Raw genomic sequence first — 27,150 nt, 5'->3', positions numbered from 1 at the left:
TGTTCGACTTGAAGGAAGGGGAGGAGCTTCTTCTTATTTAAATGTTTGTAAAATTGATGATTAATTTAATCAGCATTAATCATTTTGCATGTTGTGCATGTTTTTTTTGCATCAGTTTTCTTTATCAAACTTTTTCTATATCTGTAATATTTCCTCTTATTGATTCTTAGTAAACTAATGATGAGTTCAGGTGGAACAAGACGTGTGAAGTTTTAGTATAAATCCTGAATGTTTCCATCAGATCATTTTTATTTTGTCATTATGATCAATAAACAAAATAAAAGACAGATTAAAGTTTCCCATCCATCATATAAACCAGACAGAGACTCAGTTCTGTAGTTTCTTTATTTATAATCCGTTACAATATTTGGTAACTCAGAGTTTCTGAGTTTTTCTCTTGGTGGTTTCTGCTGCTGCAGATCAGAAAACAACTAAAGATGATAGAAATAATATGAAAATGGAAAAAATGATGTTTCAATGCAGCTGGAAGAAAAGTTTAGATGTTTATAGAACCAGAATCTCTGCAGCTTGTTTTATAGACTGAGCTGAACTTCAGACACAGGGACGACCTGGTGCTGCTGGTTTCTCACAGATACTTTTAAGAGAAACATTACAGGCTTTATCAAACCAACATGTCAGATCATGACTTCCTCCTCTCTCTCCCATCCTCACACAGTCTTCTCCAGCTGGATTCTCCTTTTTCCAGTCATCAGGCTCCTTCTGACTCCAAAAACTCAAACTAAGAGACAAAGAATAGAAGGAAGAAAAATAAGAACTGTGACTTGGATTCTCAAAATAAACCAAAATGTTTTCATTTGTTGTTTCCAACCTTTCATCCAGAGGAGATCCGTCCACCCAGAACCATCTGCCTTCTTCCACCGAGTCCGTCAGTCCGATCCAGAACCTGTCATTATCTTTCATCATCAAGCCTCTCAGTCTGCTCTCCAGGAACAACTGAAAAGGAAAAGTTGATGAAAATGAGATTTTTCTGAAACATGATAAAATGAAATCAGAGAGAAGCTGAACCTGCAGCAGAGTTTCATACCTGCTCCTCTCTGCTGTCGACCTTCACCAGGTCTGATCCCAGATCAACGCAGGAATCTCGGCTCTCAGTCCAGGAGGATCTCTTGGTGTTAAAATAATAACAGTTTCCTCCATGTTTCTCCCATCCTGCTTCACACTTCAGACATGTTTCATCTTTAAAGACAAAGACTTCAGTGAACCAGGAGGAATAAATCTCTGTAGATGTTTGTGTGATCTGGAGACAGCAGGAGGCGTCTTCTGTCCTGCAGCTACAATCTAACTTCCTGTCTCTGTCAGTCCATCAATGTCTCTTTAACTTCATTAGAGGACAGAAATGAGACAAAGATCAGATCATGAACTTACCTTTTACTGCAGGAGGTGGAGGAGGTGGAGGACATGCTGGAGGTTTTGGACATGTTGGAGGTTTTGGACATGTTGGAGGTTTTGGACATGTTGGAGGTTTTGGACATGTTGGAGGTTTTGGACATGTTAGAGGTTTTGGACATGTTGGAGGTTTTGGACATGTTGGAGGTTTTGGACATGTTGGAGGTTTTGGACATGTTAGAGGTTTTGGACATGTTGGAGGTTTTGGACATGCTGGACATGCAGTTGTAAAAGTTGTACTCCCAGGTTTTATATCTTTAAAAGATAAAAGTTGTGTTATTTGAGTGAATTCTGTTTGTTTTTACAGAACAGCTGAAGAAAACAAAAGTGAAACATTGAGAAACATTTATAAAGAGAAAAATATTTTGAGGAAACCTTTAAACTCTGACAGATTTCTCCTCAGAGCTTCGTTCTCGTCTTTCAGGGTTTGGAGAATCTGATTGTTTAGTAGAAAAGCTGATTGGAGATAAAAACAGACAGAGAAGCTAAATAAATATAATCATGTTCATATGAAACTCACTGTATTTTCTGCTGACGTCTGATAAAGTAAAATCCAGCTAAAGTTAATCAGGATGAACTCACAGAGTCTGTAGATGACGATGAGAGCAGCAGCCAGCAGACCGACCAGAACCAGCAGAACTACTCCCCCTGCTGGCAGCTTGGAGGTTCTGCTTGGGTTTTCACCTGAGGAGCATTTAGAGCAGAACCGGATCAGAACCTGGAGACTCTCAGAAACTAACATCTGATCTCATTAAAATCACTGAGTTTCTGTATTTTCCATTAAAGTTTATTTTACAGGTTTTTATCTCACAACAAAGAAACTTTTTCAGTGTCTGTGAATTGTGACTCCTAAGCAGCTACTGAGATGGTTTGTTCAACAAATTAACAAATATATGGCAGTGAAATAGAAGTAGAGAACACGCCCACGCCCGTCACTAGGGGCAGTGGGATGAGAGGAAGTGAGGTCATCTGTTCCTACTAACGGCTTTCTGCTAAAAATTAACAAGGAGGGGAAAAACAGCGGAAAACCACAAGGATTATTTTCAGTCAGAGTTAAGGCGTCAACATTGGCAGGACTAATCTAATGCCTACAAGCAGACTGGTGATTAAAGCCAAGAACGAACGACCGACCAACCAACCGACCGAACGAACGAACGAACGAACGACCGACCGAACGACCGAACGAACGAACGAACGACCGACCGACCAACCAACCAACCAACTGACCGACCGATCGATCCTATCCAGAACTTGGATCGGATCGGACTGGGCAGATGATCATCAGCAGTTAAAGATAAACACAAAGACTCAGGACAAAACTGAGGACAGTGTTTCAACATTTACTACATTTTAATAAACTCATGTAATTGTTAAATAATTTAAAGTAGGCAATTTTTATTAAAACTATTAAGGATATTTTCATAAAATATGATCATGTTTAGATCAGATCCTGCAGTAAACATGTCCGGTTGAGGTATTTTCTTCCACTTCATATATAATAATAATAATAATAATAATAATAATAATAATAATAATAATAATAATAATAATTTGTAAAGCATTTTTAAACAAAGTGCTGAACAGTTTGTATTCAGAAAACAATCCAGATCAAACCAATAAAAACACAAATAAAAACAGAATCAAACTGAATTTTCTGCTTTTCTACATTTTATCTACAGTTTCTGGTCAGATTCTCGTTTATTGATGTCGTCTAAAGAATCAGTTTGTGTTCAGTCGTCTAAAGAATCAGTTTGTGTTCAGTCGTCTAAAGAATCAGTTTGTGTTCAGTCGTCTAAAGAATCAGTTTGTGTTCAGTCGTCTAAAGAATCAGTTTGTGTTCAGTCTGCTGCTGTTTGTCTGATGAAGAGGACTCACCTCTGACTGCAGCTTCTTCATCTCCTTCCTGCTGATTTACCTCCAGACTCTTCATCTTCATCTTCAGCTCTTCATCGCTGTGAGGACGTCTCATCATGGAGACGCTTCACTCTGAGGACAAACACAGAGACATCTCAGAAATACAGAGGAAATAAAGTCTTTTTGTCTCTAATCTTTCTTCTATTCATCAACACGTTGCTAAAATTAATAAATATAAAATGTGAAAAACAAGTCATTACTAAGGATCTATTTTTATACAGGGAGGTTCTGAAGTAAGTCATGAATTATTTACCAAGTCCATAGATTTATGTTTAACCAAGAATTATATTTTAATAAATCAAAACGAGACAAAATTAATTCAAACAGAAGATATTAAATTACAGACGACGGCTGGAGAGCAGCTGCTTCTTATTGAATTCAATGTATTAAAAAAAAAAAATAATAATAATAATAAAAATTAAAATAAAGGAAGAACAAGTTGGAAAAAAATCTAATATTTTTATTGAGTATTTTTTGGAGAGAAAATCATCTGAACTCACCATCAGCGCGTCGTCTCTCCTCAGACAGCAGGTCTGTCCGCCAGCTTCCTGTTTCACGGCTTTATGTTGAAGGAACTTCCTGCTCAGCTTAAATCTGAACTGAAGAGGAGGATCTGCTTCTTTCCTCTTTATTTAAGTGCTGGTAAAACATTTAAACACATAGTTACATTAATTTTAAACACATTAATCACTCTGCATCGATCTAAAGTCAGTCAGAATAAAATGTTTTTGTTTCTGCATCATTTTGCTTTATTGAACTTCTAAAACTAACCAGATCTTTATCTGTAACAGTTCCTCTTATTGATTCTCTGAAGCTGAACTGATAATTAGTCCCAGTTAGATGCAGACGTGTCAAGTTGGAAGTTTTAAATGTCAAATGTTAAAATGTTTACAGCCAAGTTCAGCCTCCACTGGCTGCAGATACAAAAAGATTCCAGTTTATTAATAAGTCGTTTTTCGGCACAAGAATGTAAAACCTCAGTGCGTCGCGTCGACACGTCTCCTCTCCCCTCCGTCAGACGGAGCCCTGACCTGGAGACGAGGCGGCAAACAAAACCTGTGTTTTCAAAATGGTGTTTGGAGGGACATTATTATATAAAATCCACTCTTTAAGCTTTCATCATGTTATCCCTTCATCACAAACAAACCTGGAGTGTTGCTTTGATTCTTTCATGCACGTTTGAGAAAACCTTTGATCTCCATGGCAACCATTGAGCTGAGCCAGACGCCTGGGTGGACCGAGCCCCGCCTTCAGACGCAGCTCCTCCTCTGAGCTGGAAGCTTCCACCTCACAGAGCCGCAGTCCCACAACTCCTCCACTCAGCTCCTTCAGACTAGCCAGCAGCAATTAGCAAACATCTGCTGAGCTCATTATAGGAGCTGCTGCTCAGAGCAGAGCTGGTAAAAACGTTGTAGAGGGATTTTAGAGGAGCCATGTTGGGACGACTTCCTGAAGGCGGAGCTTCAGAAGGAGCAGGAGTTTTTAAAGAGACAGAGACCCAATTTCAAATTGTTTAATTGGGAAGAAAAAAAAAGTATTTTATATTTGATATGTACAACATTTGATTGTGTTATGAAATTTCAGCTTGTGTCTGGGAAATACATAAAACTGCTCCTTTAAAATGTAACATTTAGATTAAATTTAATTTTTTGAACAAATTCAAATGTATCTCATAGATATAGTTATTACATTGGCAGTAATGAACCCTGATGACTTCTCTTTGAGTCTTTTTAATGCAAATACAGTAGATAAGCTCCCTCTGTCTACTTACCATTTAATTTAAATACATATATTAAACCAAGTGAGCTGGATAACATTTCACCATGTCAACTGGCAGTGAGATTTAGAAACATCACAAACCTGCTGGCAGCTCCATCAGTGCAGCAAATGTTTTCTGCTCCATCAGCTGCTCTGAATCGGATCTCGCTTTGCAAACCGTGAGAATCTGAAGTGAACCAGAAAAGCGATGAGATCGTCTGACGCCTTCAATCAGAAACTAACTAACATCTCAGTTCCTGACTGCAGCTTCTTCCTGTTCATCCTCCACAGTTTCTTCATTCTAAATATCCACTCATATAAACCAGACAGACTCAGTTTCATGCAGTTTAAAAAGTTTATTCATGATCCTGACAGCTACATGAACAGCTGCTGCTTTGATAACCTGACAGCTGGAGCTCTGATGGTGGATCTGATCTTTATTTTTCTACATGGAAACATGATGAGTCATGCTGCAGAAACCATCATCTTATGACATCATGCAAAGCTTTGTATAAACTGATGAAACAACAGGAACTACTTTATGTTGGGAGTTTGAGTTCTAGATGTCCAGGAGGTGAACTGTGAACATGAACTGGTTCAGTTTTAGCTGCTGTTAAGGAGGATCTGAACCAGTCAAACCAGTAGAGATGTTCTGGTTTTCCACATGTTCTGCTCTCTATGATGGATCATCAGAAGCTGCAGAGCCTCAGAAATGTTCTGACCCGAGTCACATGTGGGATCCAGAACCGTTAGAACCAGAAGCAGAAATAAATCCTCAGTTAAACTCTGATGGAAAAGTTCTGCTGCAGGTTCTTCCAGGTTCCTGTTTGTAACTCAGAGCTTCTGAGTTTTTCCTCTTGGTGGTTTGCTGCTGCTGCAGAGCAGAAAATAACTAAAGATGATAGAAATAATTATTAAAAATAATAATTTGATGTTTCAATGCAGCTGGAAGAAAAGTTGAGATGTTTATAGAACCAGAATCTCTGCAGCTTGTTTTATAGACTGAGCTGAACTTCAGACACAGGGACGACCTGGTGCTGCTGGTTTCTCACAGATACTTTTAAGAGAAACATTACAGGCTTTATCAAACCAACATGTCAGATCATGACTTCCTCCTCTCTCTCCCATCCTCACACAGTCTTCTCCAGCTGGATTCTCACCTTTCCAGTCATCAGGCTCCTTCTGACTCCAAAAGCTCAAACTAAGAGACAAAGAATAGAAAGAAGAAAAATAAGAACTGTGACTTGGATTCTCAAAATAAACCAAAATGTTTTCATTTGTTGTTTCCAACCTTTCATCCAGAGGAGATCCGTCCACCCAGAACCATCTGCCTTCTTCCACCGAGTCCGTCAGTCCGATCCAGAACTTGTCATCATCTTCCACCATCAAGCCTCTCAGTCTGCTCTGCAGGAACAACTGAACAGGAAAAGTTGATGAAAATGAGATTTTTCTGAGTTAAGATGAAGAATCATGATGATGAGATGAAATCAGAGAGAAGCTGAACCTGCAGCAGAGTTTCATACCTGCTCCTCTCTGCTGTCGATCTTCACCAGGTCTGATCCCAGATCAACGCAGAAACGTCTGCTGTTAATCCAGGAGGATTTAGTGGTGGAGAAATAATAACAGCTTCCTCCATGTTTCTCCCATCCTGCTTCACACTTCAGACGTGTTTCCCCTTCAAACAGATCAGAACAAAGACTTCAGTGAACCAGGAGGAATAAATCTCTGTAGATGTTTGTGTGATCTGGAGACAGCAGGAGGCGTCTTCTGTCCTGCAGCTACAATCAAACTTCCTGTCTCTGTCAGTCCATCAATGTCTCTTTAACTTCATTAGAGGACAGAAAAGAGACAAAGATCAGATCATGGACTTACTTTTTACTGCAGGAGTTGGAGGAGGTGGAGGACATGTTGGACATGTTTTAGGTTTTGGATATGTTGGACTTGTTGGACATGTTGGACATGTTGGACATGTTGGACATGCCGTTGTAGAACTTTTACTCCCAGGTTTTATATCTATGTTGAAAAGATAATAAAAGTTGTTATTTCCGAGTGAATTAGTTTGTTTTGCAGATGAAAACAAAAGTGAAACATTAAGAAACAATCCCTCTCTCCCCATAGATTTGTATCATGTGCTAGAAATACATTTATCAATCTGTGAACTATCTAGAGTTTAAAAAACAAACAAACAAAAAAACCTAAATGTAACTACCGGTAATCTGAAGGCCCAGTCTGAGCCTTGAGGAAACATTCAAACTCACCTGAAAGATTTTCCTTCTCTTCTTTCAGGGTCTGGAGATTCTGATTGGTCTGAACGACTGATCAAAGAAAAAATATGAGTTAAACATATTTATGAAAACCTGACATGTTTCTTCTCAACATGAAGATCGTGTAAGTCAGAAAATCAGAAAAAGATTGAACAGGTCTGGGTTGTTGGACAGTTTGGAGGAGAAATGATGATCTTTATAAAGAAAGGTGGCAACAAATCTACAACAAGGTAGCTGAAAAAGCTGGTCTAGTCAAAGTACAGATCTAAAACTGATCTATAGTCTGTACTGGGATCAGAAATGTCTGCAAACCTCAATGAACTGAAGAAGAAGAAACAGGACCAAGCATCATGCAAATGACCTCAGAGGCACCAGAGGTCAACACGGGGTCAGAGTTCATCTACCAGGAAAATGACTGACAGAGATAAAACCTGCTGGTTGAAGTAAAACATTAAAACTCACAGGTGACACCAAGAGCGATGAGAGCCGCTGCCAACAGAACAATGAGACCCAGCAGAACCAGACGCTCTGGGGTGACCTTTGACCTCCTGCTGGACCCAGACTGTTGGATGTTTGCTGAGCAGTTTGAACAGACTGGGATGCAGAAGGAAATGTTGGTGAAATGAAAACATGTTTTAATTAAAACCAGATTGAAACTTTCAGACAGAAGTCAAACTGAGAATCTGTTGTGACTCTAAAACTGATATTCTCAGATGTTTTCCATCAATCTGATCGATCATAAGCTGATTGGCAAAAAAAAAAAAAAAAAAACATGGCGTGAACAAAGCCAAACGTCCTGAGCTTGTTGTAACTTGACAAAATGTCCCAGAGTTATGAAGATATTTGTCTGTCTGTCTGTCTGCAGAGGGCCATGTTTCTAAGGTCTGTTGCCAATAAACAGCAGAAGAAGAAAACTCGTCACACTGAAATAAACACTTGAGGTTTCGCAATCCAGTTGTCAGAAATTGTGTCATTTTTGTTAAAAATAAATTCTGCTGAGAAACTTCCTCATTTCTGCAGCAGCTAACCGCTCCTTAGTTCTCCATTCTCAGAGAAACACAATCTTATCTCAACTCAGACACAGGCTGAGGTGAGTTCATAAAACATCAAACATGAGTAACTGGAATTATGATTAAACTCATAATCACAGCCTTCTGGTCATTAATTCAATCTATTTTCCTATGGCAATCAAAAAACTAATAACAAATAACACCAAAATCTAAGAACGTCTCGTTTTTCACATTTCTCAAATCAAAAATATGAATTGTAAACATGTTGTTTGTGGTGTTAAACTATTTACTCATTATTTCAAGCAGGAGAGACACAATGAACTCTCTTTTTCCCCAAAAAACTGTAAAATAAACCTATTTCCTCTTTTTGCTGATTTAAATAAGTTTTTCTACCAACCTGGTTGCTGTTTGTTAGAGATCTTCACCTCAGAGTAGGTGCTGTTCTCTGCTGCAACATTACCTGCACAGAAACACGAAGCTGTGATGGAGATTTGTTCAGATGGATGGATGGATGGATGGATGGATGGATGGATGGACGGACGGACGCTCACCTCTGGACCGCGGCGTTGTGAACTTCACGTCAGCGTACGTTACATCAGCTTCAGTCATGTTGTTGCTGCTGCGAGTCTGAAGGAGAACGAAGTTCCTGCCAGTTTTTTTTTAGCTTTAGCGTCAGAGAAGGAACTGACTTCTCTGACTTGAAGTGAGAGGCTGGGGGCTGGGCATCCCAAAGTAAACCAGAAATAAAAAAACTGAAGTTTGAAGGAAGTTGTTCATTCTCTCCATTCAGTGAAAAACAGATGACCCACCCACATATTTCTGTTTTCTTTTTTGGCTTTAGTCACATCTAAATATAAATGTAATATAAATTGTAATACTAGATCAAAACTACCTGAGTAAAGACAAAAAGCAGCTTTGAAATTGCACAACAAAATAACGATTTTATTAATTTATGGAAATAAATCTATGCAAACCAACCTGAGTCTCTGAACTGGAAACACTTGTGGTGCTTTTTCCCCTCAATAAATAAAATCATGATTTTAAAACCTCTTTTTGTCTTTATCTGATATTAAAATTATTTTGATCTGAAACATTTTAGTGAGATAAAAAGTCAAAAAGAAGAAATTTGACAGTGTAAAAGCTCTGATGTCACAACAATTTAACCCAGGAGGATTATTATTGTTAATTACCAGGAAATCAGCGATACAACTTTAAATGTGCTAGTGGTAAAATAGTAGTTCATTTATTTCCTTCCTGTTGACTTTAGTATGATTAATATTCTGTTTCTGTCTCTGGGAGGATCAGGGAATTTCCTCTGAAAAGGAAAATCTTAAAACTTTAAGAAAAGTTCACATTAAACCAATCCTCCAGTTTTTGGAGTTCTGTAAGTTTCTTTAATAAATTTAGATTAAATCTGAGCTGATTTCATATAAAGTGACAGAGTTTGGTGAAATAAACCTCTCGGCGTATCTTTGAGCATTTAAATGTTGAAGCACTCACCGTAAATGAGTCCGCTCTCCTCTGCAGGCGGAACAGAATTATATTTATCAGAACTTATTCACGCTTCTAATCTACTGAAACTTCCTGCTTCTAGTTTTTTTTACTTGACTAAAGCTTGTTTATGAATATTTTACAAGAATAACCTCCATCATTTAACTTATTTGGACCTGCTGTCTGTGTTTTCTTTTTGACATTTCTAACTTGATTTTTTAAAACGTCTTCAGGAATAAATATTTGGCGTTTTAAGTCAGAGATCTTTATCAACACTTAATGTCTCAAGTGAGAGAAGAAACAGGACGTCCCAAAATAATCCAGAAGCAGAAATAAAAACGGAAGTTGTTGATTCTCTCAATTACAGTTGAATAAAAAACAGTTCGTCCCCTTAAAAATGTAGTCACTCTTAATTGTGACTTACATGTTTAATAAATCAAAATCAAATAAAATTTTATTTGTACAGCACATTTCAGCAGCAAGGCGTTTCAAAGTGCTTTACATCATAACAAACACAGAAACACAATGCAATATAGAATCAATCATTAAGTCAAGTTCCATCAATAAATTTGTAATTGATTATGTTTCAAATACAAACAGGTGGGTTTTTAGTCTAGATTTAAAAGAAGTCAGTGTTTCAACTGTTTTACAGTTTTCTGGAAGTTTGTTCCAGATTTGTGGTGCATAGATGCTGAAAGCTGCTTCTCCTCGTTTGGTTCTGGTTCTGGGGATGCAGAGCAGAACCAGAACCAGAACCTGAGAGGTCTGGAAGGTTGATACAATAAAAGCAGATCTTTAATGTATTGTGGTTCTGAGCCGTTCAGTGATTTATAAACTAACAACAGTATTTTAAAGTCTATTCTTTGAGCTACAGGGATCCAGTGGAGGGACTTTAAAACTGGTGTTATGTGCTCTATCTTCCTGGTTTTAGTGAGAACGCCAGCAGCAGCGTTCTGGATCAGCTGCAGCTGTTTGATTGATTTGTTGGACAGACCTGTGAAGACGCTGTTGCAATAATCAACACGACTGAAGATGAAGGCATGGATGAGTTTCTCTAGATCTGGCTGAGACATTAGTCCTTTAATCCTGGAAATGTTCTTCAGGTGATAGAAGGCCGACTTTGTAACTGTCTTTAGGTGGAGCTGAATGTTTCGGGCCTGATTGCTGGCTTTTAGTTGTAATAAGTGAAGCTGTGCATTGACTCTAGATCTATAACTCTAGACCTATAATCTCTAGATCTATAACTCTAGATCGTTCCTCTTTAGGCCCAAAAATAATAACTTCAGTTTTGTTTCTGTTCAGCTGGAGAAAGTTTTGGCACATCCACACATTTATCTGTTCTAAGCATTTATTCAGTGATTGGATGGGGTCAAAGGTCACCTGGTGACATCGTAATGTAGAGCTGTGTATCATCTGCATAGTTATGGTAGCTAATATTATTTCCTGTTATAACCTGAGCTAGTGGGAGCATATAAATATTGAATAAGAGGGGTCCCAGGATTGAACCTTGGGGTAACCCACATGTGACCTCTGACCTCTTTGATGAGAAGTTTTCAATTGAAACAAAGAAATCCCTGTTCTTTATGTAGGATTCAAACCAGTTGAGTACTGGACCGGAGAGTCCGGACCAACTCTCCAGTTGATTCAGTAAAATGTCATGGTCGACACTGGGGTCCAACAGAACCAGAACTGTGGTTCTCCCACAGTCCGTATTTATATGGATATCACTGAACACTTTGACTTGTCAGGATCTGTGTTTTCTGTGTTCATTTAGAGTTTTTTGTGTCCTTGAGTCTCTTCGTTGTCCTGTCCTCCCCTTGATTGTTCCCAGGTGTGTCTCGTTCTGTCATTACCCTCCCATGTATTTAACTCCACCTGTGTTCCTTGTTCCTCGTCGGGTCCTCGTCAATGTCTAGTCTATTCGTGGTCAGTGTGTCGATGTGCCTGCTGCTCGTTGTTTGGACTGTGTTCCCGTCATTAAAAACACCATTTACCTTACCTGGGTCTGCTGCGTCTGCCTCACCATCCCCTACACCACCCACACTTCATGACAGAAGGACCCGACCAGACCGATTGGTGAGGCTCGCTCATGACGGACCCAGCTGTATTAAGGAGGTTCCCTCCAAAGGGGCGGAGGGGATCGAGGCTGAGATCCGGCAGGGGGGAGAGGACACTGGCTGAAGCTCTCTCTGACCTGCAGCGAGAGCTTTTCCGGGGAACAAGGCTGGTGTTGGCACCTCCCGGATTCGGCCCCCGTCGATACCTCCATCCGGGAAGTCAGCAACGTGAGCCGCCGGCAGACCCGGCCCCTCGTCGCTTTCCGGAGCTGCCACCCCCGCTGTCAGCGTGGAGACAGCGACGTGAGCCGCCGGCAGACCCGGCCCCTCGTCGCTTTCCGGAGCCGCCACCTCCGCTGCCCGCTCGGAGACAGCGATGTGAGCCGCCGGTGCACCCGGCCCCTCGTCGCTTTCCGGAGCCGCAGCCGGCCCCGAGGCTTCGCTCCGGCTCACCTCCGCAGCCAGCCCCGAGGCTTCGCTCCGGCTCACCTCCGCAGCCGGCCCCGAGGCTTCGTCCCGGCTCACCTCTGCTGCCGGCCCCGAGGCTTTGTCCCAGCTCTCCTCCGCAGTCGGCCCCGAGGCTGCGCTCTGGACTTCCTCCCGAGATTCCCAGCGTTCCTCCCGAGACCCTGACCCTCAGCGTTCCTCCTGAGACCCAGACCCTCTGTGTTCCTCCCGAGACCCAGACCCTCTGTGTACCTCCCGAGACCCAGACCCTCTGCGTTCCTCCCGAGACCCAGACCCTCAGCGTTCCTCCTGAGACCCAGACCCCCTGTGTTCCACCTGAGACCCCAACTCTATCCGTTCCTCCCGAGACCCAGTCCCCTGCGTTCCTCCCGAGACCCAGACCCCCTGCGTTCCGACTGAGACCCCTGTGCTCCGACCGAGACCCCGACTCTCTGTGCTCCACCAGAGACCCTGCCTCGGGGGGCTCGTCGTCGCCGTCTGTGGGCGGCCCCCGGGACTCCTCATCGCCACCTCCAGCGCCGCGGACGGCCGCCGGACCGCCTCCGGGGGTCCCGCCTCCGGGGGTCCCGCCTCCGGGGTTCCTGCCTCCAGCGCCGCGGACGGCCGCCGGACCGCCTCTGGGGGTCCCGCCTCCGGGGTTCCCGCCTCCAGCGCCGCGGACGACCGCCGGACCACCTCCGTGGTTCCCGCCTCCAGCGCCGCGGACGACCGCCGGACCACCTCCGTGGTCCCCACCTCCGTGGTCCCCACCTCTTTTGCCTCCGCCCACCCTGTGGGTAGTTTTTGTTTATCTTTGGACTCTTGGCCCTTCCTGTGTTTCCGCCCACGTTGGTGGGTTGTTTTTTGTTTCTCTGGACTCTGGCCCCCCGTCCAGCGCCCCTCCGCCCACCCTTGTGTTTTTTTTTTTTTTGTGGGCGTCTGGTAGCCGCCCTTGGGGTGGGGGGGGGTACTGTCAGGATCTGTGTTTTCTGTGTTCATTTAGAGTTTTTTGTGTCCTTGAGTCTCTTCGTTGTCCTGTCCTCCCCTTGATTGTTCCCAGGTGTGTCTCGTTCTGTCATTACCCTCCCATGTATTTAACTCCACCTGTGTTCCTTGTTCCTCGTCGGGTCCTCGTCAATGTCTAGTCTATTCGTGGTCAGTGTGTCGATGTGCCTGCTGCTCGTTGTTTGGACTGTGTTCCCGTCATTAAATACACCATTTACCTTACCTGGGTCTGCTGCGTCTGCCTCACCATCCCCTACACCACCCGCACTTCATGACATGACTAGGCCATTCTCCGTGCTGTGATGAGCACAAAAACCAGACTGGAAGGAGTCAAAGTGGTTGGTTATCGTAAGGAAACTATTAATTGTTTTAACAGCTTTTTCAATAACTTTGCTGATGAATGGGAGGTTGGAGAATATTGTATAAAGATAACCTCAGTAAAGATAAAAAGCAGCTTTGAAATAATTATTTCATTCATTAAGGTGAAAGATTCATCCAAACCTCCTGGGTGTCTGTGAACATTGTGATGAGTTTCAAGCTTTTTCCCCCTCTACAAATAAAATCATATTTGAAAACAGCGTTTTGTATTTCCTAAAATTTTCTTTATCCAAGATTAAAATTAGCTTGCTGATCTGAAACATTTTAATGAACAAAAGGAGCAAAAACAGAAGAAATCTGTGAGGGGTGAGTAGTTTTAGTGCAGCAGGAATGTTATTATTAAAAATCAGGCAAACAGCGAGTAAATTTTGAAACAATTAAACATGCTAAACGTAAATTAGAAGGTTATTATTTCCTGGGAATTTATTAATATAAATATTCTTTTTCTGTCTCCATTAGGGTCGGGGGATTTTCATTCACATCATTTGTTTATTTAACAGAGACTAAAGAACATTCATAATTTCCTTTTAAAAAGAAGTAGATGGTATGTATGCAGGTTTCTAGCACTAGATCATTTGGAAACTATGGCCCTGAATACACTTTCAGGATTAAGACAGATTCTAAAAGTAAGGTTTTAAATAAAGTTTTAAATACATCAGTAAAATGAAACATCGAATTTTTAAAACATTACAAAAATTCACATGCTTTTGTAACCAGGGTAATTTTTTCCCATTTCTGTTAGATTCACTTATTTTATTCATTTTATTAATTTAAAGATTTATTTTAAAAAGTCCTCCTTTCCTTAATTTCTTTTGAGCGCAAAAAGAAACCAAACAAGAACTAACACCATTTATTGTCTCTGTTCTCACGTGGTTTCAGTGTCACATGACACTAAAACCACGTGAGAACCCTAATTCACAAGCAGAGTGAATTACGGAGTACGTCAGTGTCTTAATAGACAGCTGCTGCTCTTATGGATGATGCTCACCTGGCCAGGTGGGAGACGCTGTCTGTCGCTGCCACAGATGTGTGGTTGTGGAAAAAAAACCCTCTACTGATATCTGGCCAGGATCCTGTTCCAGATCCTGTTCCAGATCCTGTTCTAGATCCTGTTCTAGATCCTATCTGTTGCCAAACGGACCAAACTGGCAAGCTCACCACCCATTAAACCAAAGAACTGTCACTTCCCTGCAGCTCCTTCCAGTCTGGTAGGAGGTGTTCAAGCCTACAGTCTCATTCTCACTCTGGACTGAACTGAATTCAATTGGATCCTTTTCCATCATCCCTGTCACTCCATCAGGGAGTTAAACTGTTAAATGTTGCATTGGATAAATGAAAAAAACATGGAATACATGGACTATTTGAAGTACTTGTCTGTATATATTATTTTATATATTATTTAATACACTTCACTAATGTTGTTACTATTTGGTTGTCTCTGTGTTTTTACAAAGTACCACTCCCTCCAGCAGTTAAACCAGGACTGTTCTGATCTGACCTCATTATTTAACTAACTCAATTAGTCATTCTAATATCAATATATGTAATATACATTACACATACACCCCTACACAACACACACGCCTACACACACACACAACACCCCCCACCCCCCAAAGCATACTTGTACTTCCATCTCAATGAGGATTTTATATTGACTTCCATTTATTTTAGTAATTGCATTTATTCCAAGACGTTTTCCTTGACCTTAACCTCTATTGGTCCATTCCTAACCTTAACCAAAACTTAATTCACACCACACCTCTAAATCTGACCAGCAGAGAGAATTAGGGCTGGGGAAATAGTGAAGACCAGGAAAATGATCCACTTCCCACAATGACCTTGTTTTGTGGGTGAAAGAGTTAAACATTGTCCTCTATATGTAGTAAAAACAAGTACACACACACACACACACACACACACACACACAGACGTAAAGTTAAATACAGCAGATAAAATGGAGACTGCACAACTAGTGTTCACAGGCTTGTGTTATTATTAACCATGTTCTTGTGTGTAATTTACACTTTACACACAAATACTGGTATTTCAGACACAATGATACCAATATGCAAGTCATGCTCCAACCCTCTGAACCAATTCTGCTGCTTTTTTTTCAAAGTCCTACAAACAACTTACTGCACCTGGCATGAGCTGTGGATCTCTGCATTTGGTCCAGAGCCTCTTAGCTGCATCTCTGTTCAGTGCTCCTTGTTTCACCTCTAAATTTAGGTGGACGGCCTTGTCTTGGTAGGTTTACTGGGCCATACTGTGAGATGTTCAAAGTTTGAGAAATCTTTTTATAGTCTAAACCTGCTTTAAACCTCTACACAACTTTATCTCCCAATGTCCTTCTGTCTGGTGTATTTTTTGGACTTGATGCTGCTGCTCCCCTCTCTGAACCTCAAGACGCCACAAAGCAGCTGGATTTTTACTGAGATTAGATTACACACAGGTGGATTATATTTAGTCATTAGCAGTCAGCTTCTGAAGGCAGTTGACTGCTTCAGGCCCTTTTTCTCAGAAAAAAGGGGGCTGAATACTTTTGCACACCACACTTTTCAGTTTTTCATTTGTAAAAAAAGTTTTGAATTATGCATAATTTTCTATCTAATTCACAACAGCATTCCACATTGTGTTGGTGTTTCAAATTAAATTCCAATGAAATATATCTATGTTTGTGGTTTAGTGTGTGGTCTGTTCTGCATCCCCAGAACCAAACATGGAGAACCAGGATTCAGCTTCTATGCACCAAAAATCTGGAACAGACTTCCAGAAAATGTACAACAGCCAAAGCAGATTCTTTAAATCTAGACTAAAAACCCACCTGTTATGTTCAGAGTTCCTGTAGAACCATAATAATTGGAACATTGACACACAAATTTGATGTGTATTGATGATTTTGACGATGGCCCTCGATAAAATGTAATGTTTGTTATTGGTTTCTTGATTGGTGACTGTATGATGTTTTTATGACTTTTTATTTTTGTGTTTTTATTACATAAAGGCCTTTGAACTTTCTTGTTGCTGAAATGTGCTATACAAATAAACGTAATCAATTGATTGATAATGTCATAGTGAAAATTTGAAATCTAACCAGGAGTATTTATTCAGAAACATTTATTCTTTGGTCAAAACCACCTGTGGCATCTTCACTAACAGATATTTTTACAAGCTGTAAATAAAATTGTTTGGTTTGGGCCCAGAACAACGACCACAACAAATATCAGGATGTGGAAGATGGAGAGCAACTGCGTCTTCGGCACGACTTTTGGAGAGGGTTCTGACAGAGGTGGTTTCCAAGGCGACCCTTTTCAAAGATTCAGTCACCGACTGACCGAAATGCTCTGTGATGTAAGAGTAGAGGAAAGAGTAGAGGAGTCCCCAGTAAAATCCTTTTTACTGGGGATTGTTTCACCGACAGGACCGTTTAGACAGAAATCTTTCATATCCTGGAAGACATGGATGGTGATGTCACAGAGAGCGGAAATGTAGGATGAGTTGGGTTGCGCACGCTAATCCAGTCAGAGCAAATCACAGGAAAGCCAGTGGGTTGAACATCCATGGTCCCATAACTAAAGGTCAGGGAATCGGTCCAGTTTGGCAACAGGTCAGAGAGAACAGTCAGAACCGATCCAGAGACGGAGACGGTAATGAAGGTCCAGGTACAGGAAGTAAGATTCAGAGCCAGAATCAGAGGGAGCAGCCAGAGGTGAAGTTCAGGAGGCAGAACGCAGGTCAGGGATATTACAGGTGCATGGTCATGAAAATGATGAAAGGCTGTGACATGGACGACGACAGAAGATCTCGCATTAGGTGAGTTTATTGGAGGAGTTAATAACAAAAGTAGCACAGGTGGTATTTATCAGCAGACAGCAGAGGCAGGAGGGGCAGAGCAAAATCACCACCTGGTTCTCCACTGACCATATAATTGACACTTTGAAAATTAGATTTATTTCTCTATCTTAATGAGCTGTATTAAAAATGTTTTCCCTAAATGGTAGATTGTGATAAAAATGTGGATGTGCTGCCCTCTGCTGGTCTTTATTTGTTAGTTTTGAAATTTTTCCTTGTTTTAGTTGTGTTGGGTTTGATAACTGGAACATTTTGTGAATAACAAGGAATCTGAAGCATTTAAAATCTGGAGGGAAAAATCCCTTAAAATGGTCCTAGTGTTGGAAAAGGGAAGAAAGGAGAGCTTAAGGATTATTTATATTTCAGCTTTATTCAGAAATAAAGAATAAATGATGGGGATGATGGGAAGAGGAAGAATAAAGATCAGATTACATTTTCAAAGAAAATGATTTTTTGTTCTAAAAGCAAGTTTTAAAGTTAACAAAGGCGGGTGAAAGACAGGAAAACTACTATACTATACTAAAGTACTTTTACTATAGGAAAAATACTTTGTAATCTGGGGTAGTGAGATAGTAATCAGGTGCTTCACAAGGGATGGTAATACTCTGATTTACTGAAAACATGACGCTCAGTTGTAGAAAGGTTTGTTGGTTTCTCACAGATGCTTCTCCGATGAAGATCACAGAACTGGTCATACCAACATATCAGATCATCAGCTCCTCCTTTCTTCCCCATCCCTCCACAATCCTCTCCAGCTGGATATTCTGCTTTCATGTCATCAGGCTCCCAGGGCAACCAAAAACTTAAACTACGAGACAAAGAGCAGCAAAGTTCAGGAAAAACAGGTGACTTTGATACAGATCAAAATGTCCCCAAATCACTCAAACCTTTTATTCAGAGGTGATCCATCAACCCAGAACCATTTGCCTTCTTCCACTGAGTCCGTCAGTCCGATCCAGAACTTCTCTCGATCGTTTTCCATCAAATCTCTCACCCTGATCTCCAGGAACATCTGAACAGGAGAAGTGGATGAAAATGACTCAGACTTTTCTGAGCTGAGATGAAGAATCATGATGATGAGATGAAATCAGAGAGAAGCTGAACCTGCAGCAGAGTTTCATACCTGCTCCTCTCTGCTGTCGATCTTCACCAGGTCTGATCCCAGATCAGCGCAGGAACGTCTGCTGTCATTCCAGGAGGATTTATTGGTGGAGAAATAATAAAGGCTTCCTCGATATTTCTCCCATTCTGGTCTTTTCTTCACACATCTCTCATCTTCAAACAGATCAGAACAAAGAGTTCAGTGAACCAGGAGGAATAAATCTCTGTACATGTTTGTGTGATCTGGAGACAGCAGGAGGCGTCTTCTGTCCTGCAGCTACAATCTAACTTCCTGTCTCTGTCAGTCCATCAATGTCTCTTTAACTTCATTAGAGGACAGAAATGAGACAAAGATCAGATCATGGACTTACTTTGTTCTGCTGTAGGTGGAGGACATGTTTGCTGCTCTATGTATTTTAGTTCTGTTTAGAGAAATAAAAACAGTCAATTATTTTCTTTTTCTGAATCTGAACTGATGAACAAATGAGTTCACACTTTGGTCACTTATTAAAAACAAATACTTCCATTGTGCTTTGGTTTCGGTAGTTTCTCTGTTTTGAGAAATCAAAGAAATATTCTGTGTGAAACAGGAAGAGCAGTTTCTTTGAGTGCAGATGAAGCACTTCAATTTGTGATCTGTGAGCCCGAGTACAGAAATCATCTGGTTCATTAAAGTAGGGATGAAACATTTTCTCAGCTTCCCATTATTCCAGGGGATTCCAATCTCTTTTCTTTCTCTCTTTTTTTAGTAATGATTTCTATGTATTTATATTAACAAATACACACAATTTCATTATAAAGCTGTGTTTTTACAATAATAAATATTAGATCATGCAGAAATCAATCTTTCTACGAGCAAAAAGGCAAAAATAAATTGTTCTAGGAGGCCCCCTGGTGGCCGCAGTAGTTCTCGCTTCACCAGTAATGTGAGCTGCTGTGCAGAGCATCAAACCTCCAAACCACTGGTGGAAGATAAGTTAGCAAAACCATGTCGCAAAATAGGACTTATCCTTCAGGGACAGAGAAACTTAGCGTGATCGTGACCTTGAGCAGCAAAGTTCAACAGAAAATCATTTATGCTAGAATGGCTGTATTTGTGTGAAAATGAGCTTTAACTTTAAACCAGTTGATTCTCGTGGTTGGCCCTAAACGTTTCTGAGGTTTTTGGCTTCATAACGCTTGATGGCAATAATTAAAACTTCTTACTGTCTAGCAAAATGTTTTTACATCAGGCTAAATGGCCTCGGCATTAATAAATCAATGAGCTGCTCTAAGCTGCAGTTGGAGATATGTTGTTTGCTGCAGAGCATGATCAGTTATGTGGCTAAAACAATTATTATTGTTACATAAACTTATAAGTTATTAAACTCCTCCAGGAGCCGTTAAAATGATTTGAAGGCTCAGAATCAGCCCGGTGCTCGTCCACAACCTCAGGTGAGAAAGACTCACCTGGCATAAATAACATCTTTAGCTATTGGAGTTACGCCTACGAGAAATTAATTTAATCAAAGTATGTTATGAATATGTGTGCATGTATTCCATCTTAAGTCCAGCGCATGCTAGTATATATATATTTTTGTTGTTGCCACTAGATGATATAGGATCTAACAGCTGTCAGAGAGGCAATGAGTTGAGCACATGTGTGAATAATCTTATCATCTGACTGTAGATTGCAGCAATTCACATTATTAGCACAGAGAGAGGGCCCCAACATCAGGGCCCCATGGAGGCCTGGGCCAGCCCTGGTCAAAACAGTAACAATGTTACCATGGTTTTTACATGAAACATCCCAAAATGATCACTCAGCACTGAATGAGACTTTCAGACTGGACCTTCTGGAAACCTTCTGACTCTGACTGTCTCACCTGAGATATTTTTCCTCAGAGCTTCATTCTCCTCTTTCAGGGTTTGGATGGTTTGATTGGTTCGTATTTTATCAAAAGCTGCATAAAGAACAGATGGAGGTCAGAATTTAAAGACTCTCATTGTTCTCCAACATGACAAACGCTGATGTAAAAAAGAGAAAAAAGTTCTAGATAAAATTCAGTCAGAGTGACCTTGACCTTTAAGAGGTCAGTGAACACAACGACCCATCAGGATGAACTCACAGAGTTTGTAGGTGATGACAGCAGCAGCCAGCAGACCGACCAGAACCAGCAGAACTACTCCCCCTGCTGGCAGCTTGCAGGTCCTGCTTGGGTTTTCACCTGAGGAACATTTAGAGCAGAACCGGATCAGAACCTGGAGACAAACTCACAGAAACTAACATCAACCTGACATCTATAAAACTGAAACTCCGATTAGATTTTCTAATTTTATCTGATGAATGCAATAAAAACGTAACTGCCAGTCAGCTGGCCTCATTTTAATCTTCATTATTATATCAGCTGATATTTCTGACGTGAATTTCTTCTGCTGACCTCGATGCCTCGGTTTCATTTAACTAGGGTTTTTTTTTTTTTTACAAATTTACTAAAAGAAAAAACAACGGATGTGCTGTAGTGGTGCAGGGGTTAAGCACAGCCCACATAAGGAGGCCTTAATCCTCGAAGCGGCCGTCGCAGGTTCGATTCCCGGCCTGGTGACCTTTACCGCATGTCTTCCCCTTCTCTCATTACCCACTTTACTGTCAATTAACTATCAAATAAAGGCCAATAAAACCTTTGACAAAACTAAAAATTTCATATTTCTAATAATTAAATTCTATTTTTTGTTTTTATTTTTACTTGGTTAAAAATAAACAAGGATCATAAAACGTCACTGAAGGATCTGTAGATGCAAGATGAAAAGATTCTGCTACACAGAAAGTCTCTGGATGTTTATGGTTTATTTATTCTAAATCATCTCATCATCATCTTCATTTGACATATTTATAACTTCAATTATCAGATTTCAACAATTTTGAAAATGGTTTGAATCTAAATATTTTCCATTTCGTGTAAATTAGCTGCTAGTTCTTTTTTCTCTCTCGAAAGTGAAGCAACATGTTGATCGGCTGTAAATGTTCAGGATGTTGAGCTTTAAGAACAGGAAGTCACTCTGACGCCACAAAGATCTGATGATTTTCATCCCTCCTTAAAGCTGCTTGATGCAGCAAACAGAGGAAAAATCCAGCAGCCATTACGCTCTACACGTTTAGCTGCAGCTCATCCTGCTCAGTGTTCAGCTGCTGAACCAACATGGAAATAATACGAAGACTTTATTAATGTTCAGCGTTTATTGGTTGATCTTCTGTTTCTTAAGGTTTCAGGTCTGGATTATTCTTGTGAATTATTAATATTCACATCCTGCTCTGCCTGGGATTAACAGTAAACATCCTTTACCTTCAGATGAAGCTGTTTGGTTTTGTGTTCAGTCTGGTTGTTGATCTGATGAAGACCACTCACCTCTGGCTGCAGCTTTTTCATCACCTTCCTCCTGATTTACCGCCACACTCATCATCATCAGTTCTTCATCGCTCTGTGGCGTCTCATCAACTTCACTCTGAGGACAAACACAGAGACATTTCTGGGATTAATATTTCAGCCTTTTTCATGTTTTAGCTGAAGGTTTAAAGGGAAATGTAGATCTTTTCATCTCAGATGTTTACTGTAATTTTTCTTCAAGTTTCTGCTTTATTTCACTCCTAACGTTTGTTTTTCTGTGAGTAAAATCGATGAATATATACAGAAACAAAAGTTTAAGTTGAAAAATCAGATTGTAAATAAAGGTTAAAGTTCATATGTCTGAGTTTAACTTAAAGTTTTCAACATATAAAAGATACTGGAGGAACAAAACAGGTTTAAGTTTTCAGTTTTTAAATAATTGTGAAAATAAAAGCCTGTAGTGGATTGTCTACACAGAAAAGATCAGTTTATTTATCATTTTTTCACACTTTCTGTGTTTACACTTGAATCCAGTATTTTTAGATCAAATCCTAACTATTTTACATAAAATGACAAAGTTTGGTGAAATAAACTCGTCATATTTTCTGTGTTGGACAGAAATCGATCAAAACTCACCAGAATGATGTCGCTGCTCCTCTGCAGGCTGAACAGGCAGAAACTAATCAGAACATCTTTCTGTCTCACAAGATCTGAAAAAGCTTCCTGTTGATCTCAGAGGATGAGGAGGAGACTTCATCTGAGTGCAGCTTCCTCATGATTCAAACTTTCATCAAATAAAACTCAACACTTCTGGACTCAGCAGGGTTTGTCCTGCAGTTACAGTCCAACTTCCTGACAGAAACATTTAGCATCAGGATGTGGTGGATCTAGCAGGTTGATCACATGAAGGAATGAGGGACGTTTTCTGCTGATTTGTAGTTCCTGTAACAGCCACTAGGTGTCCTCAGCTCTCACAGCTCACCTGTTTGTTCTTCTACATTGAACACAAATGAAGAAGAAACAGGTTTTGCCTTAAAGAGCAGCGCATCACAACTGATGACAAGATATAATGTATGAAGAGTTCATAATGAGAAAATCACAGGATCAGGAAATAGATATATTTAAAAGAAATAATACAAAATAAAAGAATCTAAGAAAAATGAAAGAACATAGAAAAAGTAAATAAGTTAATAATTATAAAACAAATTAGTCAGAGATTTTGGGAAAATATTTCTTAGATATCATAAGCAAAACTTATTAAAACTATCAAAAAATGTGGTAATTTTTCTAGATTCTTTCCTAATTTTACTAAACGTTGAAGTTCAACCTCAACTCATCCATTAATTCCTCACAGTGGAGAGAAGTTGATCAAAGTGGAAGGACAGATGTTGATACAAGCAGCATGAACATCCTAACATCACGTTTTAATTCTGCTGAAGAAACATTTTATGATCTGGCTTTCTTCTCTTTTTGCTTTGGTCATTTAAATTGTTTTAATGATTGTTCGTCTCACTGTAATGTTTTTAGTTTCTGTTTTAATTTGAGGCAGCACAGCTGATAAAACCTGTTGCCTTGGAGCAAGAGAGTCCTGGGTTCAAATCCTGACCAGGAGTCTTTCTGCATGTGGTCTCCTGTGAATGTGTGGATTTTCTCTGGGTGCTCTGGTTTCCTCCCACGGTTAAAGAACATGACTAGTTTAGTTTAAATTACATCATGTGTGTATTGTTGTCTGTCCTGTGTCTCTCTGTTGTCCCATGGTGGACTGGTGTCCTGTCCAGGGTGTCCCGTCTCTCTCCACTAGATGGCGGTAGTCTCCAACCCCCTGTCACTCTGTAGTAATGAATGAATGAATGGAAGAAGACATCATTGATGACAAACAGAAACCTGATGTGATGCTGAAACGGGAAGTAAGTTAATCTGAAATTATAAATATTAGCAAACAAAACAAAAACATGGTGCAAAATTACAAATAAAAAGCACATTTAATTCCAGTGATATTTCTAATTAATTGTACAGAATTCACCAGGCAAGATTATATCTCAAAAAGAAATAATAAAAATACTTTATTCATGAGTTTAAAACATCAAATATAAACAGGAAGGTCAACAAAACAAACATGGTGAAATTTCTATAAAAATAATTTTCTTTGCATCAAAACCTGCTGCTTTTTAAAACGTTACATAAAACCATCTTAGTTAGATACTTACAGTGACACACATTTTGAATATTGTTTTCATTAGTTATGTAAACAAATTATACTTTAATCTCACCATCAATGTATTGTCTTAATATTAAGTTGTTTTATTTTTGAGTCATTGGAAATATGATGAGAACTGAGAGAAAAAGTTTAAAAGCAGAAAAGTATTTATCTTTGAATGAATCTAGGATTAAACTGTAAATGAACCTGACATTATCTAACATAACTCTGCACCTCTACGTCTTCTAGATCTGGAGTGTCAAACTCAGTTTCATTTTGGGCCACAATCAAAGTTAAAAGGCCTTTAAAGGGTCAGTTGTGGCCGAATGTGTTGATTAAATTACCTATTAACGAACTGTTAAAATATTAATAAACAGCTATCTCTGAGTTCAATGGGAACTTCCTGAAAGTAAATAATATTAAACACCTTTTCACCTTTATTTCATTTGGTACAATAGAGATAAAACTGTTGATTTGACTAATGAAATAATATTTAAAAACACAACCGTAGTCTTGAAGATTCTATTTTTAGAGTCTAAAGGGCCACATGAAAACTTCTGGTGGGCCGGATTTGGCCCGAGGGCCTTGAGTTTGACACGTGTGTCTCAAATGTTTCACTCTGGTTGTTTTGCAGCCTGGACTGAACCTCACACACAAAATGTTTGTCCAGTTTCTGGAGATTTCTCACAGATACTTTTTTGAGAAAGAAAACAGAAAACATCAGCCCAACATTTCTGTTTTTCAGGTTCTAATTTTGTCCCCATTGTTGCGCAGTCTTCTCCCTCTGGATGTTGTTGACGAGAACCTTTCCAGTCATCAGGTGTGTAACTCCAAAAGTTTAAACTAAAAGAAGAAAATCAGGAACAGGTGTGATAATAAACACGGCATTAATTGTGAAGAATCGACTATCTTTCCACATCAGTCACACCTTTCATCCAGAGGTGATCCATCGATCCACGACCATCTGCCTTCAACTTCTGAGTCCGTCAGTCCGATCCAGAACATGTCATTATTGTACTCCATCATGTTGGTTACTTTTCTCGCCAGAAAAGCCTGAACAGAAGAAAATGACTCAGTGTTGTATTTCTGTCCTGAAATCAGAGAGAAGCTGAACCTGCAGCAGTTTCATACCTGCTCCTCTCTGCTGTGGATCTTCACCAGGTCTGATCCCAGATCAGCGCAGGAACGTCTGCTGTCAGTCCAGGAGGATTTATTGGTGTTAAAATAATAACAGTTGTTTTGGTTCAGCTCCCAGCCTGGTTCACACTTCAGACACGAGGATTCTGTTCACACAGTGAAAATAAAATCCTCATTGAGTCAGGAGGAAGGAAGTTGTTGATATTCCTGTGATTGTGTGACTTACTCATATTTACTGCAGTTGGATTAAACGCAGGAGCTGGTTGACATGTTGAAGGAGGTGGAGCTGGAGGACATTTAGACGAATTAAAACATTTCTTCACAGCAAAGTCACAGTAAATCATCATCCTGTGGAGAACGTTGCTAATATTATGAGCTTGATTCACAAACAGTCTCAAATTAAAGCCAGCTGTCGGCTCTGAACTTGGTGAACATTTTCCAACCCTGACAGTCTCACCTGACAGATTTCTCCTCAGAGCTTCATTCTCCTGTTTCAGGCTTTGGAGAATCTGATTGGTGTGAATCTTATCAAACTCTGGTTTTAGATGAGAGAGCAGTTAGTTTGGATGAGTTTAAAAATCAGAGTTCTTGTGATGAAAAGTTCAAACTCCACTTAGTCCAAGAGGCATCAATACTTTTACAAGCAACTGTACAAACCATCAATAAGTCTAGAAATTAAAAGACGACCTTTACATGTTTTATGTTCAAATTTCTGTTTGCAATTGATGACATTTAAAACCTAATTAAATCAAGAACAGATCAAAACTCACAGAGTTCACCAGAAGGCAGGTCATTATTGATCATTTATTGGAACAACAAGGTTCAGTCTGAACTGTGAGGAAACTTTAAGCTCTGACTGTCTCACCTGATTGATTTCTCTTCAGAGCTTCATTTTCCTCTTTCAGGGTTTGGACGGTTTGATTGGTCATCAAAACAGCAAAAGCTGATTCAAAAAAGACAAAAGTTATTTGATATTTAGTCAAACATAAACCTGGTGTTGGTTTATGACACCAGGCTGATCATAATTTAAAATTCAGTGAAAGATTCAACCAACATGAACTCACAGAGTCTGTAGATGACGATGAGAGCAGCAGCCAGCAGACCGACCAGAACCAGCAGAACTACTCTCTCTGCTGATATCCTGCAGGTTCTGCTTGGGTTTTCACCTGAGGAGCATTTAGAGCAGAACCGGATCAGAACCTGGAGACTCTCAGAAACTAACATCAACCTGAAAGACTCTGAACATCTTCCTTTTTATGGATGATTTATGTGTTTTTATTGTCATTTTCTCCTCTATGAACAGAAATTAACTCGGACTGCAGCTTCTTTATGACCTTAACTTCACACTTTGTGATCATGTTGCGTTTCCATGGAGACATCAGTCTTCATTTTCTATGCAACTAATAATAATCATCAGAAAAAGATGCATTTCTCACTTCTAGTGTTTGACTTCCTCATTTTCTGCAGTGATGTGGTTTTTATTTTAATTTTGAGTTCCTGGTTATGATCTCTGTTTCCTCTCAGTCTTTCATACTTTGAATTCTTCACACAGGATTAGATCAGGTTTCATCCTAAGTTTTCATCTATAATTAAAATTATGTTCAGTAAAATAAAGACTAAATAGTTTAATCTCAGCTCTGCTGATCTAAAGAATCAGTTTGTGTTCGATCGTTGACTTTCTGATGAAGACCACTCAGCTTCTTCATCTCCTTCCTGCTGGTTTATCATAAACTTCATTGTCTGACCTTCTCTGCAGCGCTGAGG

At 39.9% G+C, this 27,150-nt stretch overlaps 3 protein-coding genes and 1 pseudogene across 3 annotated transcripts; all 4 read right to left on the bottom strand.

Annotated features, from left to right (window-relative positions):
* Nucleotides 1-420: 420 nt before the first annotated feature.
* Nucleotides 421-3,303, bottom strand: LOC111610627 (annotated as a pseudogene).
* Nucleotides 3,304-5,358: 2,055 nt separating this feature from the next.
* On the bottom strand, nucleotides 5,359-9,871 carry LOC111610585 (C-type lectin domain family 4 member A-like). Its single transcript, XM_023345278.1, has 9 exons — nucleotides 9,854-9,871; nucleotides 8,905-8,980; nucleotides 8,751-8,813; nucleotides 7,806-7,937; nucleotides 7,338-7,394; nucleotides 6,952-7,092; nucleotides 6,603-6,754; nucleotides 6,371-6,495; nucleotides 5,359-6,280 (listed from the first exon to the last, which is right to left on the bottom strand). Exons 2-9 carry the CDS (start codon nucleotides 8,960-8,962, stop codon nucleotides 6,094-6,096), a joined length of 915 nt encoding a protein of 304 aa, XP_023201046.1. The 5' UTR covers nucleotides 8,963-8,980; nucleotides 9,854-9,871; the 3' UTR covers nucleotides 5,359-6,093.
* Nucleotides 9,872-17,954: 8,083 nt separating this feature from the next.
* Nucleotides 17,955-22,828, bottom strand: LOC111610626 (C-type lectin domain family 4 member E-like). The gene is made up of 9 exons (XM_023345322.1): nucleotides 22,805-22,828; nucleotides 22,689-22,748; nucleotides 22,074-22,170; nucleotides 20,796-20,894; nucleotides 20,553-20,630; nucleotides 19,059-19,109; nucleotides 18,710-18,861; nucleotides 18,474-18,598; nucleotides 17,955-18,394 (listed from the first exon to the last, which is right to left on the bottom strand). The coding sequence occupies exons 1-9, from the start codon at nucleotides 22,826-22,828 to the stop codon at nucleotides 18,172-18,174; spliced, it is 909 nt and encodes a 302-aa protein (XP_023201090.1). The 3' UTR covers nucleotides 17,955-18,171.
* A 1,391-nt stretch (nucleotides 22,829-24,219) lies between these two features.
* On the bottom strand, nucleotides 24,220-26,822 carry LOC111610586 (hepatic lectin-like). Its single transcript, XM_023345279.1, has 7 exons — nucleotides 26,451-26,822; nucleotides 26,252-26,329; nucleotides 25,844-25,921; nucleotides 25,613-25,672; nucleotides 25,381-25,532; nucleotides 25,178-25,302; nucleotides 24,220-25,092 (listed from the first exon to the last, which is right to left on the bottom strand). Exons 1-7 carry the CDS (start codon nucleotides 26,608-26,610, stop codon nucleotides 24,897-24,899), a joined length of 849 nt encoding a protein of 282 aa, XP_023201047.1. The 5' UTR covers nucleotides 26,611-26,822; the 3' UTR covers nucleotides 24,220-24,896.
* Between the last annotated feature and the right edge of the window lie 328 nt (nucleotides 26,823-27,150).

The sequence above is a fragment of the Xiphophorus maculatus genome, chromosome 13, assembly GCF_002775205.1.
Source record: "Xiphophorus maculatus strain JP 163 A chromosome 13, X_maculatus-5.0-male, whole genome shotgun sequence".
NCBI classification, from domain to species: domain Eukaryota; kingdom Metazoa; phylum Chordata; class Actinopteri; order Cyprinodontiformes; family Poeciliidae; genus Xiphophorus; species Xiphophorus maculatus.
Note: the sequence above shows the minus strand (reverse complement) of the source record. Positions and strands in the feature narration are given on the sequence as shown.